The sequence below is a fragment of the Thamnophis elegans genome, chromosome 7, assembly GCF_009769535.1.
Source record: "Thamnophis elegans isolate rThaEle1 chromosome 7, rThaEle1.pri, whole genome shotgun sequence".
Taxonomy (NCBI): domain Eukaryota; kingdom Metazoa; phylum Chordata; class Lepidosauria; order Squamata; family Colubridae; genus Thamnophis; species Thamnophis elegans.
The window spans coordinates 16,485,124-16,501,642 of NC_045547.1; the positions used below are offsets into that span (position 1 = coordinate 16,485,124).

At 39.3% G+C, this 16,519-nt stretch overlaps 1 protein-coding gene across 1 annotated transcript in view; it reads right to left on the reverse strand.

Moving 5' to 3' along the window:
* The window catches only part of WNK1 (WNK lysine deficient protein kinase 1), a 112,462-nt gene that overhangs the window by 13,084 nt on the left and 82,859 nt on the right, over positions 1-16,519 (reverse strand). Inside the window, 7 exon segments of the mRNA XM_032221405.1 lie at positions 156-358; positions 2,287-2,918; positions 5,225-5,289; positions 6,995-7,064; positions 7,660-7,737; positions 10,936-11,019; positions 14,898-16,306. Of these exon segments, the coding sequence (XP_032077296.1) occupies positions 156-358; positions 2,287-2,918; positions 5,225-5,289; positions 6,995-7,064; positions 7,660-7,737; positions 10,936-11,019; positions 14,898-16,306 (2,541 nt within the window).

The window sequence follows — 16,519 nt, forward strand, 5'->3', positions numbered from 1 at the left end:
CCGTAAAGTGGTTTGGCTGAAACAAAATTGAAACTGTGGCAAATTAAATGGACATAAAACCAGGCCACCAATACAAAAATGAAAACTCCTTTGACTCAGTGCCAAATCAACTGCACCAAATAAGACAACTTTTCCTACATTTTTACCAAGCTTACCCAAAATTTGTGGACTCTTGTTACCCTGGGAACTGCTGCGACTGGATCGGCTGCTTTTTCCTTTAGTAGGTCTTCTTCTCCTGCCTGAGAGAGGAGCAGCAGGAGGGATGATGACTGCTGGAGGCACTTTGCCCAATTTTGTGTAAAGGAGTTCAATCTCCAGCTTTTGACGACTCTGAAGTTCTTGGATCTCTTTAAGGTGCCTGAAAAATGAAAAGATGGTATACTGATATATTTGTGAGTCCTTTACATAATATTACCCAAGCCAATGTTTTTGTACTGCTGTATTACCTGTTAATATAGGGAACTGCTCCTACAGTGCATATGGCCTTCTGGAAGGGCATTACAATCTGGATTGGCTTGAGCCCTGAGGGAGGCACTCTTATGCTGGAGGTGGTTGATGAAATAAGATGATTTTGACCCAGCCCATGCCCTTGGTCTTAGTTTTTTATATAATTCTTAATTTAGTTTTAAGTTAGTTAGTTTATATCCCTGGATTTTTAGAAATTCATGCTGTTAATGTTTTAGTCCATCCTTTCCTCTTGGATCACCATGTACAGATGTGGGACCCCTGTCACCTGAATTAGTAATCATATGGTCCTTTCATCACACTCAGAGGATGCCAGATGGGGAGAAACATAAAATCTCTGCTGCTGTAATTTCCCCCCTATGTTTGTGTGTGTGTGTGTGTGTGTGTGCGCGCGTTTGTGTGTGTGTGTTTGGGGTATTATGTTACCCCTGGTATGCCCCAATTATGGGAGGAAGCTAACTGCTTCCATTATCTGTCTATCGGGTCGTCACAAGAGTCCATCACGACAGAAACCCAATATTTTTACTGTTGCCTTTGTTACATTTGTGTTGTATTTGTGCTGATAAATAAATAAAGGGAGACTAGTATAGATCTATTTTAAGCTATTTAGCTCTCATCAGCTAGCCCAGTAAGGGTATGGCTAGCTGATGAGAGCTAAATAGCTTGAAATAGATCTATACTAGTCTTCCTTTATTTATTTATCAGCACAAATACAACATATATATATAATGGCTCTGTGTGTATTTTTGTGTGTGTTCTAGCATAACTCTGGAATGTCTCCAGCAATTTCAACCAAACTTGGTCCCCAGATGACTTACTCTCTGGAAACAAATACTGTAAGACACCCCTAAAACCCCTCGGGGGGTGTGTTCTCTTAAGATACAGCCTGTTGTGCCTTAAAACGGCTTCTACTGTACAGCGCAGTAGAGCTGCCATGGTAACAGCTTCACAATACTCCACAAAGGGGCTCCCTCTGGTAAGGGGGAAAATCCAACATTAAAAATTACGTTTGGTCCAGACATTTCCCCCCTATAAATAAATACCTAGGGTTATCAACTAGGAAAATATTATATATATTTTGCTATCTTTAATTTGCATTTTAACTCTTTAGCTTCTTCTCGTTCAAGAACTGAGTGCTGCTGTATGACAGGGTGTGTTCCCATTATGGACTCCAGCTCCTGCTGACCTAGCAGTTCAAAAGCGTGTAATTGCAAGTGGATAGGTACCACTTCAGTGGGCACAATAATGGGGAATTGAAAGGAGCCCCCAACTGGGCATCCCCCAGTGATGTCCCCGGCTAATCCTTTCAACCCAGAAGCGTCTGAGGTACTTCTGACACAAATGCGAGTGTGTGCTGCTTATTTTGGTTTGAAGTTTCGTTAACTGCTTTAAGTGCTTGTCTTGGGCCAAAAGCTTAGAGATAATTCAAACAAAAAATAACTAAATTTCATCTGGAGAGCCTTAGCTATAAGCCATATTAGACAGAAGGTTCTTACCCACCTTAACTATTTTTAAAAAATATTTATATAATAAAATTAAAGAGGTTAAAAGATGTTGCAAGTCAAAGAATCAGACTATTGCATCATTTTGATTCGCAGAAATTATTGTCAGCCCAGCAAAAATATCTTGGATAGCTAATGAGCATCCCAGAGATTAGCTTGCCTTCTGGTTAATGGTTTGTAATTGTCCATCACAAACACTCAGAATTCCAAATATGCTCAGCCCTAAAAGTTATTTACTTTTGCATTGGATAAAGAAAACTGATTCAGAGATGAAGTACTTTTTCTCACTGGTTGCCATTAATTCCCCCTGAAAACTTACTTTTCCCGTAGTCGACGCAGCTCACACTTCAAATCTTCATCTTCTATGTCTGACTCATTATCGCTGCTCAGGTAGGAAGAGTTGAATGAGTTGCTGAGACTCTGGACTGGAAGACTGACTTTTGAGGCAGGAGGGGGGATTGAATCAGGACTCCCTGAACCATCATCTAACTCTTTAGCTACACCGCTCAGGAAAGCAGCTTCCAATTCAGAGGATGGCCCATTCAGATGCAGAGACGGCCTTCTCTCTGCAAATTCCGATTTAGGGGTCGTAAGTGGAGAAGAAACTTGCACAGAGTCCATGGACAAAGGGACCACTTCAGGAACATCTCTCTCCATGCAGGTTACCTCATCTTGAGTTCTAGACACAGAAAAGCGGCCAACTTGGTCCGTCGTTGTTGTCACCTGGAAACGTCCAACCTTGGTTGGCTGCAAATGAACAGTGGGAGAGAGTGCACCATCCACTGCATCCACTGAAGTGACGGGGATATTATCTGCTGTCCCACTGTAGGCGTGCTTCACGAGAGTACTTTCTGGACTGCTGCTAGACAAAGATGAGGATTCTGAGGTTGTTGTATCAAAGTGCTTGGGTTTACTTTCGCTGTCTTTCTGATCATCCACAGCCACTGACACCTAATTGTAACAGAGATATTATTAATTCAGTTTAGTTGTAGAAATATATAAAGTGTATAGTGTTTTAGGTCCCTGCACTGAAACAATGACCATATACACTTTTATGTTGTGAAAGAAATATGGAGAGGGAGAGAAATGAAGCAGAATTTGCTTGTGTTCATTGTAGAAACAAGGGGAATGAATAAAGAGCCTAGGAAATGTGCCAAAAGCTTAATGGAAAAAGCCATGACAATTTTAAATATAGTTTTCTATTTATACATACTTAGTTAAAAAGTCAATCATTACACTGGACTATTCATTGATAAAATGATCACTCTTCAGTACTGGTCACAAAATAAAAAAATTAATACCTGATCACAGCTGTGGCATTGGGCTAGTTTTCCTATTTTAAGTGTTGCAGTAATGTTTAGCACGACACTATTATGGAACTATGAATCTTAGCCAATTTTAAGAGACAATGGAGGATCACAGTTCCCCACTACCAGCTTGTACAATTGTGGTGTTCATGTTCTATCTAGTCCCTCCATAACAGAAACAGAAATAATTATTTCACCTCAGTGTCCTCCTTTGGAAATCTTACTTTTGGCTTTTCCTCTTTAAAAATGGATGTTTACATTATTTTAAAGACTTTCCCTCTTTTCTGGAAACAGAATGTCTGGTTGAAGAATTGTATGCTCATGTAGTAAACCACTATTCTGATGAATATTTATGGCCAATTGCTAGCAATTAACAATCACAGAAACCTTCATAGGAAAATAACATAAAGAGAAAATCCAGGTCGGTTGCAATTGGGAAACCCTTCACGCAAGGTAATTTATCAGGGGAATGTGCCTCTAGTGTTTGGTATTGGTGTTGCATTCTGCTTCCCTGTTCTCTAGCTCACTGCCCAACCAATGGACCCTCAGAGACTCAGGCTTCTGACTGTTGCTACAGAATGCCAGGTCAGTTTGTAATAAAGCCTCCCTCACCCATGATATTAATTAGTCAACTAATGGATCCCATAGGTTTTAGAGGGCTGTTTGGATCATTGCTGAAGGCATAGTGCATGTTCCGAACCAAAGCCTTAGTTGCAGCTGAGACTTTCAATCAGATTGTGTCTATGTGGTTCTTTCCTCTTGTCATAAGTTTCTACTTTTTGCTGTTGTTTTAATGCATTCTTAATGGCTCATTCATGAGATGGGAAGCCATATAAATTGGTCAAGGATCGCAAACACATTCAACACAACAGAAACTAATTTAGGAATACTTTTGGACTAAAACTAATCCTATTCTGATCCCACTACTGCTGGATTGTCTTGTTTACACAATATGTTAACCTACCCTTTACCTATTTATTGTACCAGGTAAACACAATCATTATAAAGTTTGAAAATGCTCAAAGGGAAGGAGCTTGCAAGATCAAATATTGTGTGGGTATTGGTTTCTAAGTAGGCTTAATATCTTATGAAATGGCTTGTCTAACACTCAATTAAATAACTAGAAATTAGTTGAGCAGCAATTTTGGAAATTGCTATCTACCTAAGGCAAACCAGCAGAAAACTTGGGGAAAAAGAGGCTCTGAGATAGAAACAGCAGTTCCGGAAGAGAAAAGGCTGAAATTATGGCCAGAAGCAATATGACTTGAGGATAGCTAAATCCCCACCAACATTAAGTAGAGTAGTCCTAATGGGACCCCGAGAGAAGAACCCTTGGCATAATAGACATGAAACAGAAAATGAAATCTACAACTTACATGAGTGTTCTTGGGAGGAAGAAAACTATTTTGCTCCAATTATTATGCAACTCTACCTTTAATTTGGGGGTGGGGGTAGTGTAAGACCAAGATAGTGAACAAGAACTATAATAACTTGGTGTTGTGGGAAAAATGTAGTGGGAAATTCCAAGAAGAGCATTCTGCCTGACAGTTTATTGAGTACAATTGAGGTCATTTCCACACAATTATATATATATGTCTTTCTTCTATTCATATAAGCAACAAAATAATTGAACAAGCAGGCATCAATGTTTGTTTCAGTATCTCAGCACACCCCAATAAAGTTACAATGTTTGAACCTTTTCAACTTATCTGTAATTAAGCCATCTTTGCCCTTCACAGTAAACATCCAAATTTAAAAAATCTTCTGTTTTTGAGGGAGGCAGAAAACCTTGGGTTTTTAAAGGTTTGGAATGGGATGAACTTTTCCCCTTTTCTGGCTTCGTTGCTAATTATGACTTTCTTGACAGTGGTGATGGGCTCTAATAGCACCCATTTATCTATTATAAACCCATCTGTAAAAAAAGGAGTAATTGATACTCCATGCTAATACCTGAAAACGACCCATCTTAAGAACTGCAACTTCCGAGGTGCTACTGCTCTCTGCATCCTGAGAACCTGAAAGACCAAATGGAAATAGAACATGAGACACAGATCTCTTAACACAGGTGGATAAATTCTTTGAGGGAAAAAATCCATTGAAAATATTTAGTTATATCAAATTAAGTCAGTCAATGATGACATTATTGAACTTGATAGGCCAAGATTCAGACTCCATACAGGAGTTTGTTACGTTCCTATGTTCCATTATGAAATCTAACCAGCTTTTATTTGTGGACATCTTTTAATACTGCATGAACCTCAAAAATGTACAACTGGATGATGATGAACGAATTGAGGGAGGTCACACTTGTTCTGCCTGGACAAGCCAGAGAAGGAGTCCAGTTCTGCATTTGCAAACAATGGTGTCCGTGGGTGGATCCAAAGAGGCAAAGCTGGCAGAGGTGACATCCTTTTGTACATATGTGCACCAAAGTTGCTCTTAGATGCCTTTCCTTCTTTGCCACTTGCCTGTCAGCAACACTGGCCACCACCACTCCCACATCACCTCATCTAGACTCTCTTTCTCTGAAAGTTGTTTGCTGCCTTTATACTCCTTCCCATTGGCTCTGCTCTGCTCACCCCAGCCAAAGGAGGGATATGCAGGGTAGTTGAGAGTGGAGTCACTTGAGACTGCCCAGAATTTCCCAGACATCAGGCACAAGTGTGAGAGAATTTGGGTCTCTTCTGCTAGGACTTCTCTTTACCTAACCTATTAGCCAGGAGCCATCCCCAGATATGGAGACCTAATGATATATTGGACTTTTTCCTTTCTGATGTCACTTTTCTCTCTTCTTAAGTCCATGTTATCCCAAACTGCTGGTCTGGAGAGCGGATGCCAGTTTCTCATCCCTGCCATGGGTCAGCTGAAAGGCTCTAGGGATGCCTGTGGCAGGTTCCAAAATACTTACTACGCTTTCTATCCAAACCTGGAGACATAGTGGGCATGGAATTGCCTTGTGCCTTGTACCTTTTGGCTCCCATTGCAAGTTAGGTGCTAAACCTGGCTGTCACAGGCTGACCTGGTGTTGGCAAGCTTGCCTATATGGGAGTGGCTACTACCTATCCTACTGGCTAAATTAACCCAAGGGAGCTGCTGGGTACAGATAAGCACCAAACACTATCTCCATAAAGAGGAAGAGGAGGGAACCTATCCAGACTACTCCAGAATCCGAGAACCCGTTTTAGCATATTATGGAATTATTAGCACAGATAATTCTTTGGATTAAATTCCAAAAACTTATTTTGAAGCGCGTGGAATATGTAAGCAGCATTTAAGAGTCATTTACTAAAACAGCCAGAATTGTTTTCAAGATTCTGTATTTTTTATCAGCTACTACATTTATGATCCCATGACCTTCAAAACATTTTTTCAGAACGGAGTCCAAAGCATCTACAAACACACAATCAAAGCAAAGAAGAAAAGCCTGCTAACTACAAAATCACATTAAATTGAAAAATAATGCACCAATGTAGCCATTTTAGCTACATATATATGCAACTTTTTTCTATCTACATCACTCAAGCATTTTAAATAGCTAGGTAAATTTTTGTTCATTTGTGATGTGAACAAATTCTAAAAGAAAATATTTTTGAAATTATAATCCTGTTACAAAGACTTCAAACCCTATTGCAAAACAATTCTAAATAAAACATTCAGTTTTAGCAATGGCAGAAGCATGCTTTCTACTTTCCAGAAATTGTTATAACCAGAGACTCTTACCAGAATCTGTGGGTTGCTCTGAGGCGGATACCATTCCAGTCACTGCTGAAGTTGCCACAGGTGGCACAGACTATAAAAACACAGCAAATAATAATAATAGTTTGTTCTTTTTATCCTTTTTCAGGTTGGGACAATCATCAATATGTCATTATTCAAATGTCCCATCATTTTTATTAAGATGCAGATACAAAAGCAAAGTACTTATGAATATTCGCTGTAGCAGATTGACACTACTAGGAAATAGTTCAGCTAATTTCAACACTGAATTTTCCAGAATGTTGGTGCTACTGTAAAAAATGATTCACATCCCTGATATTTGTCAAAGGGAAAGAACTCTGAGCAGATGCTGGACTGCATCATTTCAGACTACAGTTATGACATGAGACAGTTAAGATGATGCCTGAGGGCACCTCTCTTGATATTGACTAGGCTCCATGTACATCTGACTTTGATTTTTAAAATTAGAGATGCATAACAACCCCGGAAAGTCAACAGGGCTGCAAATGGTATGCAAGAGTTCATATGTGGCCCCTGGGCAATTCTAGGATATGAGACAAGCAAAACACAGCCAGCAAATCTGCTTAGCATTCTTAAATTTTCTGGACAATTGGCCATCAGGTCACAAGCATGTGAATATGTTCAAGTTATTTTCGGTCAAAACCTACACATGCAGTTGTTGTAACCATCTCTGGACTCAGAGTTCTTCTCAGCTGGGCATCCAGATCTTCCAGAGGTTGTTGGGACTAGAAGAAGGAAAAAAAAACAATTAAACTTTGCTCCTTAAAGCTTCCCAATATGCATAACTTCTCTAGAATGCAACAAACTTCTGAACAGTCATATCTTTATATCCACAAAATTATAGCTTATGTTGAAACAAATTCAAAGGCATTTGGCATATAAAAATGGGCATGTATGAAGTCTCTAATTTTATATTAATTCATTGCTTATGAGCATCATTTTGTCCATAGCAACCTTACTTGAAAAATCTGGAAGTATATTGCAACATTAAAACAGAATATAGGTATATACTAAGAAGTCTATGAGCTACTCTTAGGACTGTTAAGATACAAACCCCATGGATCTTCTTTTTTTCTGAGCTGATATAAATATACCTACCCACTCCTTTGTGTTTTTCATATTGCCATTTAGAAATTTTTCAACAAACTATATTTTTGCATAATAAATGTGGCCTAAATACAAATTATCTCTGAGAAATGCACAAGTAAAATTACAATCACATCTACTTGATCCATGCTTATTACATTAAGTAGTTAATGTAAATTGGTAATCCATGTGTACATATCAACTCTTGCTCTATATAGCACAATAATCGGAAAAGGGAATGGAGCACCAATGCCATCTATTTCCTTCACACACTGGAAAACGCCTTCATGATTTAGTTGATTCTTGGGGCTCAATCCTTCAAAGGCCTATTAAGAAAGAAGTTAAGCCGAGAGGAGGAGCCAACGTCACGATGATACGGACGTGCAGTCTCGATGCTCTCAGACCGCTGCCGATACTTTTGCCGCTGGGTGGTCCAATGAGACATAAACCGTCCCGTAGAGACGGTGAACAGGAAGAATACGTCTTGCTGATGTCAGGGACACTGCAAAGTCCCTGATTGATCCAAGAGAAGATCTTCAAGCCAGCGACAAAAAGTCTAGCCCCAGGCTGATGAAGTTGGGATGGCTCCAGAATGGAAGGGAAGTGGAAAGAGAAAGTGTGTCCATCTGGTGAGGAAACTTTACTGTTTTGGAAAGACTCCCCCCAAATTTTTTTTTAAAGTTTAATTAAATCCGAAAACTGAAGAAAATAAGTGGCGAAATTAACCTATATTGGATTGCTTTGGATAATGTGTTTCTTTTTCTTTGTAATTTTACTTTGTGGATTACTTAGAACATGTTATAAAGGTGTAATTTTATTGGATGATATTTGAAATAATTAATGAAATGTCATTATGTGGTTGTGTTTTCAATTTTGGATTATTTTATGCAAAATGATGTTAAAACAATTATAATCAAATGAGAATTGTGGGATGTTGATAGTAAGATATATAAAGATTTTTGATTTAAAATATATAATGTGATATGAACTATAAGTAATGACTGTGGAAGAGATGCATGAAAGTTATTTGCAACCAATCGACACACTTCTACAATATGTAATGAAAGATGATTTTGTGTGTGTTGTGTTTGTCTGTTTAACCAAAAATAAAAAAAATCTTTTCAAAAAAAGAAAAAGAAAGAAGCTAAGCCTAATTATTCAGAGTCCTATCCTCAATGTGCACAGAGAGGATTTCAAAATCCAGTAGCATTTACTACTACATAGAATGCTGCCTGTTTAACAAAGTAATACTTTTAATAAGTTATTTTTTATTGTACTTCCAAGATCAAGTTTACATATAGATTTCCAGCATATCCAACTGTATTTTTTATAACCCTTCTAGGACTGTGTTATGAAGGAATAGTATTGAAAATATTTTTTAAAAAAACAGACACTAGGTAAATACACTATATAAAATATAACCTAAACTGTATAATTCAGAGTTTAACAGTTTATTTATTTGAATAGTTCCAAGCAGGACTATAGAAATAACAATTCCCAGAAAGCCAGCATAGATTTAAGATTTGGTATAACCATTACCTATATTTGGTTTAGCAAGAACCAATTGATGCGTTAAAATTAACTTAACAAATATTGCACTTTTCAATCACAACACTGACAGTGTTTCCAACTCAAGAGGCCACATGCCCAATTTTTTTAAAAGTATCTTGCAATATAAATGTAATCATATATTGCATTATTTTTTATATTTCTCTCTCTCTTTGTGTGTGTGTGTATGAGAGAGAGAGAGAGGGGGAGGGAGGGAGGGAGTGAGGGAGGGAGAGAGAGAGAGAGAGAGGAGGGGGGAGAGATCTTGATCCTGCCTTTCTTCTAAAAGCTTGAAGCCACTTCCATAGGGATTGTCCTTATTTCTGTCAGTGCAGCAGCAACCACATGAGGTAGGTTGCCCTGAGAGAGTAGCTGATCCAAAGAGACACAGTTGGTCAATATTGCTGAGTGTGAATTTTAACCCTATCTAGTTCTTGCTCAATATCTTAATGACGCTAACTCTAAAGTGATATATCCACATAGTCCTCTCCAGCATTAGTTAATGTAGATACGGTATCTAACAATGGTTTTCAACAGATGGAAGTGCATGTTCAACCTTGATTGGGCTTCCAAACCTAAGTTGGCTTAGGGCTGTTTAGTAACTTGGAAGGGAGACAAGAACTGTAGACTATGCATGAAAGTAAAAAAGAATAACGAAGCAATGAGAAACCATTCTGCATCCCATCAGGATAACTGTGTGGACTCATCTATGATCCCTCCAATTCCTATAATTAAGACCCACAGAACTCAAAAGACTCATACCATTATGCACTGATCAGCAGGCTTTGAAGATAATGCTTCCTATAAAAAAACATTGCATATAAGTGCCCCAAAGATTTCTAGCTGACTATTTATCAAAAACAGGCACACTGTATTTTTATCTCAATTCCCTGAAGTGGTGGTCCCCATTACCAACCGAACTTGAAGCACCAGGACTTTATTCACGGGATGCACCTTTTTTTTAAAGGGGGAAAAATACATCTCACAAACTCATTAGACGTCAAACATCAGAACACATTTAAAAGGAACTATGTACTGATATCAAAGAAGCTTGATATCTTTAAACCAGATAACAGAAAAGTTCAGCAGCTATTTTGTATTGGAAGGGAGAGGGACTGGAAATAAAAATACCTCTAAATAAGAAGTCTCTCTATTATTAAGTGAGATTATGCAAGAAAAGGTTGCCCAGTTAATAAAAGAAGGTGTAGGAAGAACTATCATGCAATAGAGTTTAATTGAAGCATGCTCATTGAAAGAAAAACCAGGGGAAGCAGATAGCCGTAGAGCACCTGAGTTAGTGTAGGTCCCGGAAAGGGTGGCAGCTGCTCACTGGGTGGAGCACCAGTTGGAAGTTCAGAACCTACTGGTAGTGCCTATGGATAGACATGAAATTTAAGTTTAGTGACAGAAGCAAAAAATTAAACTTCACATGGAACCAAAGTATGTCATTCTAGAGCAGGGATGTCAAACTCAATTTCATTGAGGTCTGCATCACGGTTGTGTTTGATCTATCGGGGGGGGGGGTGATAGGTGTGCCTAGGGTGGGCATGGCCAGCTCGACATCACTTGTGTCTGAGGCGCCTGTGGTGGCCTGAGCGTTCTGCCAATAAAAATGGGCTCCCAAGTTCCATTTATGGCTGCAATGGCCTGCTACAACTCTCAGCCAGGGAAAACAGAGCCTGGGAGGGCCCCTCTGTTTTCCCTGGCAGAGGGTTGCAGGTGAGTGTCGCAGCCAAAAACGGAGGTCAGGAGCCCATTTTCACTGGCAGAGGCACCGCAAGCTGGTCCTTCACTGTTTCCAGGCCCCTGGAAACTGGCCCTTCACTAGACCCTGTGGGCCAGATCTAAGCACCCCACAGGCTGGATTCGGCCCCTGGGTCTTGAGTTTGACACCCCTGTTCTAGAGCCTTCAATAGTTAAAAGAACATCATTAACTTCGGTTATGATTAATTGCTGAAAGTCTTTATATCAATCAGTAACACACCAAAAGCAAAACTTCAACAAAGAATGTAACCATTTTCAGACCCCAAGCTTTGGTCATAATAAGTGGAATATGGGGGGAAGATGATAATCTGAAACCTATTGGGCAGAATATATTTCATGAAAAAATAGTTTAGTTCCATCCAAATATCAGTTATTGGCAGTTCCCTTTAAAAAAAAAAGTCCATATTTTTTTGGTCTAAAACTGAGCAGTTTGTATCACTTTAAAGGTATTTATTTTGCTTGGAACTTTTTATCCCATTGTGTTAAAAATTAAGAAAACCATATTCATTTGTAGTTCTCTCAAGCTCATCAATGAAAGGCAAAAATCTCATTATAGACCTTGGGTAAACTTTTAACTCAAGCTAATTTGGACAAATTTTCAACGTGACAAAATGAACTCCAAACCAAATTGGTTAATGCACACCACTAGTCTTTTAATAGGAAGCACTGAGGGAGTAGTTATTATTTTAAACCCCATCTGTATCTTAAGGGGGGGTTTGAATATGTATTGTTTACATAGACATACTTTCTATGGTTAAGTAGTTGTCATATTCTTAACTCAAAAACAAATATATTTAAAGCAAGATTAGCTAGAGTTAGGTTACAGTTGAAGGTTACAGTTATTTGAACTGCTCATGAGATTGGCCTAGCTACCATGCAAATGAAGGAAAAGGTTAATGAATATGCTGAAGGAAACCATAAAATTGGTTGTTCTATTAAAAGATACTGGAGCATGCAAGTTCAAGAGGGGAAAAGTTATGTTACCAACATTGGTTAAAACAACATATCAGCCTAGCAACAAAGTTCTGGGTAATTCCATTATACGTAACAGCAGTGAGTCTAAAGAATGGAATGCAGAGTTTTGAACATCTCCCTCTCCACTCCTCCATCAAAAATAGGTAGCTGTGTAAAATTTAGTTTGGAATGATATCTCATTATACCTCTTTTTTTAAAAGAAAAAAAAACATTAGAAGTTGTTGCAATATAGCTCTACATATGATAGTTTGGGGAAATTTTTAACTCTACATAAGAAAACACAAAGGTTATCATGTAAGTAACTTTGTAAAAAAAGAATGAGTTAATTTGATCTTCATTCATTTTCTTCCAGAAAACTTTAAAAAATAAACTCAGTCTCCATCTAAGTTTTTTCAAACTCCTATAACCTGTTTATTTTCCTTGTGTTCAACAGCATCAATGTTCTCTTTAATTTGGCAAAGAAATGTGGTTCATAATCTCTGCCACTTAATATTTAAATGAACTCAGCTGTGACTGAAGATCTTAAAATGGTGATCTGGGGATTCACACGTATGGGGTATATTCCTATACAAACCAATATTCTGAAACATACTCTGTGTCAGGCCTGCAGCTATCTTTTCTTTTGGATCTTTGGCCTGCCATACTTTCTACTATTCTACCTATGCATTTTCTATTGTGTGAAAATGGGAGAGGGGATTGTAAGGAGTTGCATACTATGTAGCCATAACAAAATTCTTTCTAGAAAGCCAAGGTCATCCTTTGTCTCTGCACCTGACCGGAATTGGATGGGTGGAACTGCCAGCATGGCAATGGGAGATTGGGCCATGTGATGGACTTGGGGGTGTGGGGACAAGATCTTGAACTTTCAACTAGGTGGGGAAGCTTTCAAAATCAGGTTTTCTCAGATGTGCCAACATGGCTCTCTTAATAAATTGGAACTTTGGGCAATACTTTGTCTTGGATTCTGATTTACTTTTTGGGTGCTATTTGGAACGCTGACACTCTGGCTGAGTTTGTATTGGCAAAAAACTACCCTTCAAAGATAAACTGTGATGAAATTATTCGTGATGAATGTATCTTTTCTTTTATGTACACTGAGAGCATATGCACCAAAGACAAATTCCTGGTGTGTCCAATCACACTTGGCCAATAAAGAATTCTATCTATCTATCAAATGTTGTCCAGATTCCCAGGAGGAAGGGAGTACATTAGTTTGGCAAGATTTCTATCTATAGGTGCAAAGCAACAAAGAAAATTGCTCAGAAGAATCTTAACATGTTTTCCTTGGTTACTGAAGCCTGACATCGACTCCTCCATCCTGTTGCATTCAATTTCCTGGTACTCAGTTCCAGGTCATTATAAATAAATGTGCCATTAATAATCACATTTAGCAGGGAAACAGTCACATGAATGTAGTACATATGAACACTTGAAAGAATTATAGCTTATAGTACAGAGACCGGATTGGTTAGCAGTGGCTGTTCTGGCAGTCTGGCATCATTAAGAGAGAACCCTGTAGGTCATATAGGAAGAACCTCAACTGACCCCCGACTTACAACTTCCTTCCAGTTATCCATTGACTTTGCTTATCAGAAGCCAAGGAAAATCACAAATTATGATCACATGACAGTGGGACACTGCAACGGCCCTAAATATGAGAGCTAGTCATAACTACCACTTGTTCAGCACCATCATAACTTCAGAAAGTCACTGAACATGGGAGATGTTAAGCAAGAACCATTTGCAATGAGCAGCTGTTATTTTGGGTTATATCTGTGCGTCACGCACATACATTTTATTTATTTTTATCCCACCTTTATTATTTTCATAAATAACTCAAGGTGGTGAACATACTTAATACACCTTTCACCTCCTATTTTCCCCACAATAACAACCCTGGTGAAGCGAGTTGTGCTGAGAGAGAGTGATTGGTCCAAAGTCACCCAGCTGGCTTTCATGTCTAAAACAGGATTAAAACTCACAGTTTCCTGGTTTCTTGCCTGCTGCCTTAACCACTAGACTGGATTAGCTGAGGAGGCAGATATATAACTTTACAAAGTACACAGCTATGATAATATTTAGTCACCATAGCCATATGTCTCCATAAATTTATCAGGTTTAAAGCCATCCAAGTTGGTAGGTATCACAGTATTTTGTGGTAATTTATATAATTTAATGATGTGTTATATTGTGAAATACCTTTTCTCCAATCAAATTCCCTACCATTTCATTTAATTAAGACAAAATTTTATTATGATAAGCAGGTAAATTTTTTTTCTATCCCCCACCTTTCACTTCACTCATAACTTTTTGTGTCTATTTTGCTTTGCTTTTCTAAGCAGAAATACTAATGTAAATACTAATATTTATAATATTTAGCAAAGAGCTAGAACGGATGAACTAACGCTAAGAAACTTATAAAGGTTGAACAAGGAAAATATCGATAAATATTTAGCAGGCTTTTCATTTGACGCGATTTAAAATGCTTTGATCAAAATACTGGATTCCTTACCGAGGTCCGGTTAAGAGGTGGTTTTGAAGGAGGCGTCCCTGGTTTAGTCGTTGCTGTTGCAGGGCAGCACGTCACTGAGACGGAACTAATTGGGGTGCCAGCTTGTCCTGGAGTGGTAACTGGTGTCATGACAGGAAGACCTGTCGGACCAAGCACCAAACTTGCTGGTGGTATACTGGTACTTGCAGTGGATGGCACAGGCTTTGTGGGTGCACCAGTAGTACTTGGTAAGCCAGGAATGGCTGTGCCCTCCATTGTTAAAGATGTTTCCAGGGACACAGAGGGGTGAGCTGTTCCAATTCCACCATGTTCACTGAAGAGGGATCGTAGCTTTTCTTCCAGGGTTTTTATGTCATCAATGCCAGGTGCTTTGGGCTGGGTGTCAATATCCCCTTCTAGACAATGAGTATGAGGTTGATTGGGTAATGGCGCTGGTTGAGGCTGACTGTGTATCAAAGTCTGCTGGACAACAGGTATATTAGCTACTGGCTGTGCCAGTGGTACGGCACCAGGCAAAGGGCCCTGGGGTAACACTGGGGCAGAGACTGCACCCAATGGTGTTGCAAAACTAGATGAGGTAACTATAGGTGGGACGGGTAATGGCTGTACCACAGATTGCTGGGAGCTGCTGCTAGACATGCCCGAGTCTCCTGTAGAGAGTATTGGTACAGAAACATGCACAGGTATTTCACCTGTATGGCACAACTGTGGATTTTCTGATGCCTGTTCACTTTCTGATCTTGGTTGCAGCACACTAACCACTACCACATTTGCTAGGCTGGGAACAGAAGTACTGGTGTTCAAGTGAGAAGTCTGTGAAACAACGCTCTGGGCCATAGATACAGGAACTGTTTGAGATGTTGTTGAAACAGCACTGCCAACTGGCTGGGATGGCACCAATGGCGCCATAACGCCCGATACTGTAACACTAGGCCCTGTTGTTGCAGCTTGTGGCAACGTCAGGGAAGCAGGCGTGCTAATACTAGTAACAATTTCTCCAGTAGCAGAAGCTGCCTGGACTACAGATGTGGATGGAAATGAAGGTGCACTGACACTCAAAGCTACTCCACTAATTAACTGTGATCCAGGCAACACTGGTGGTGGAGAGCTTGGGACTGACAATTCTTCACTTGTTGGAAGCCCTGTTTCTGTGGACTGAGTTGACGATAAAGAAATACTAGTGGAGGGAGGAAGTGACGCAGAGGAAGCAGGTACAGTTGTAGATGGCAGCCCATTGGCCCCTGAAGCTACAATAGGAAAAGGAGGCACAGCTTGGTTAAATATTGGGGGAGCTGTGCTAGGTCCTTCAGTGTGCTGCATATGCTTGAGTTCTGAGAAAGCTTGCTGCAGACTGATTGATGATGCAGAATGCGAGAGATTCATCCCAGGACCATGAGATGTGGAAGCAACTGAAAGAAAAAGACACAGTCAACTTATTCAGGAAAACTTACCGAAGGGCACTAAATGTAATGCTAAATGCTGGTTAACGTAATTTGCACTTCTATAGGTAGTCCTTTTTTAACAACGGTATTTGGAACCAGAATTTGTGTTACTAAGCAATGAGATCATAAAGCACAATGGGGGATTCTGCTTCTTAGTGACAGCAGACCTGCAGTCCCATT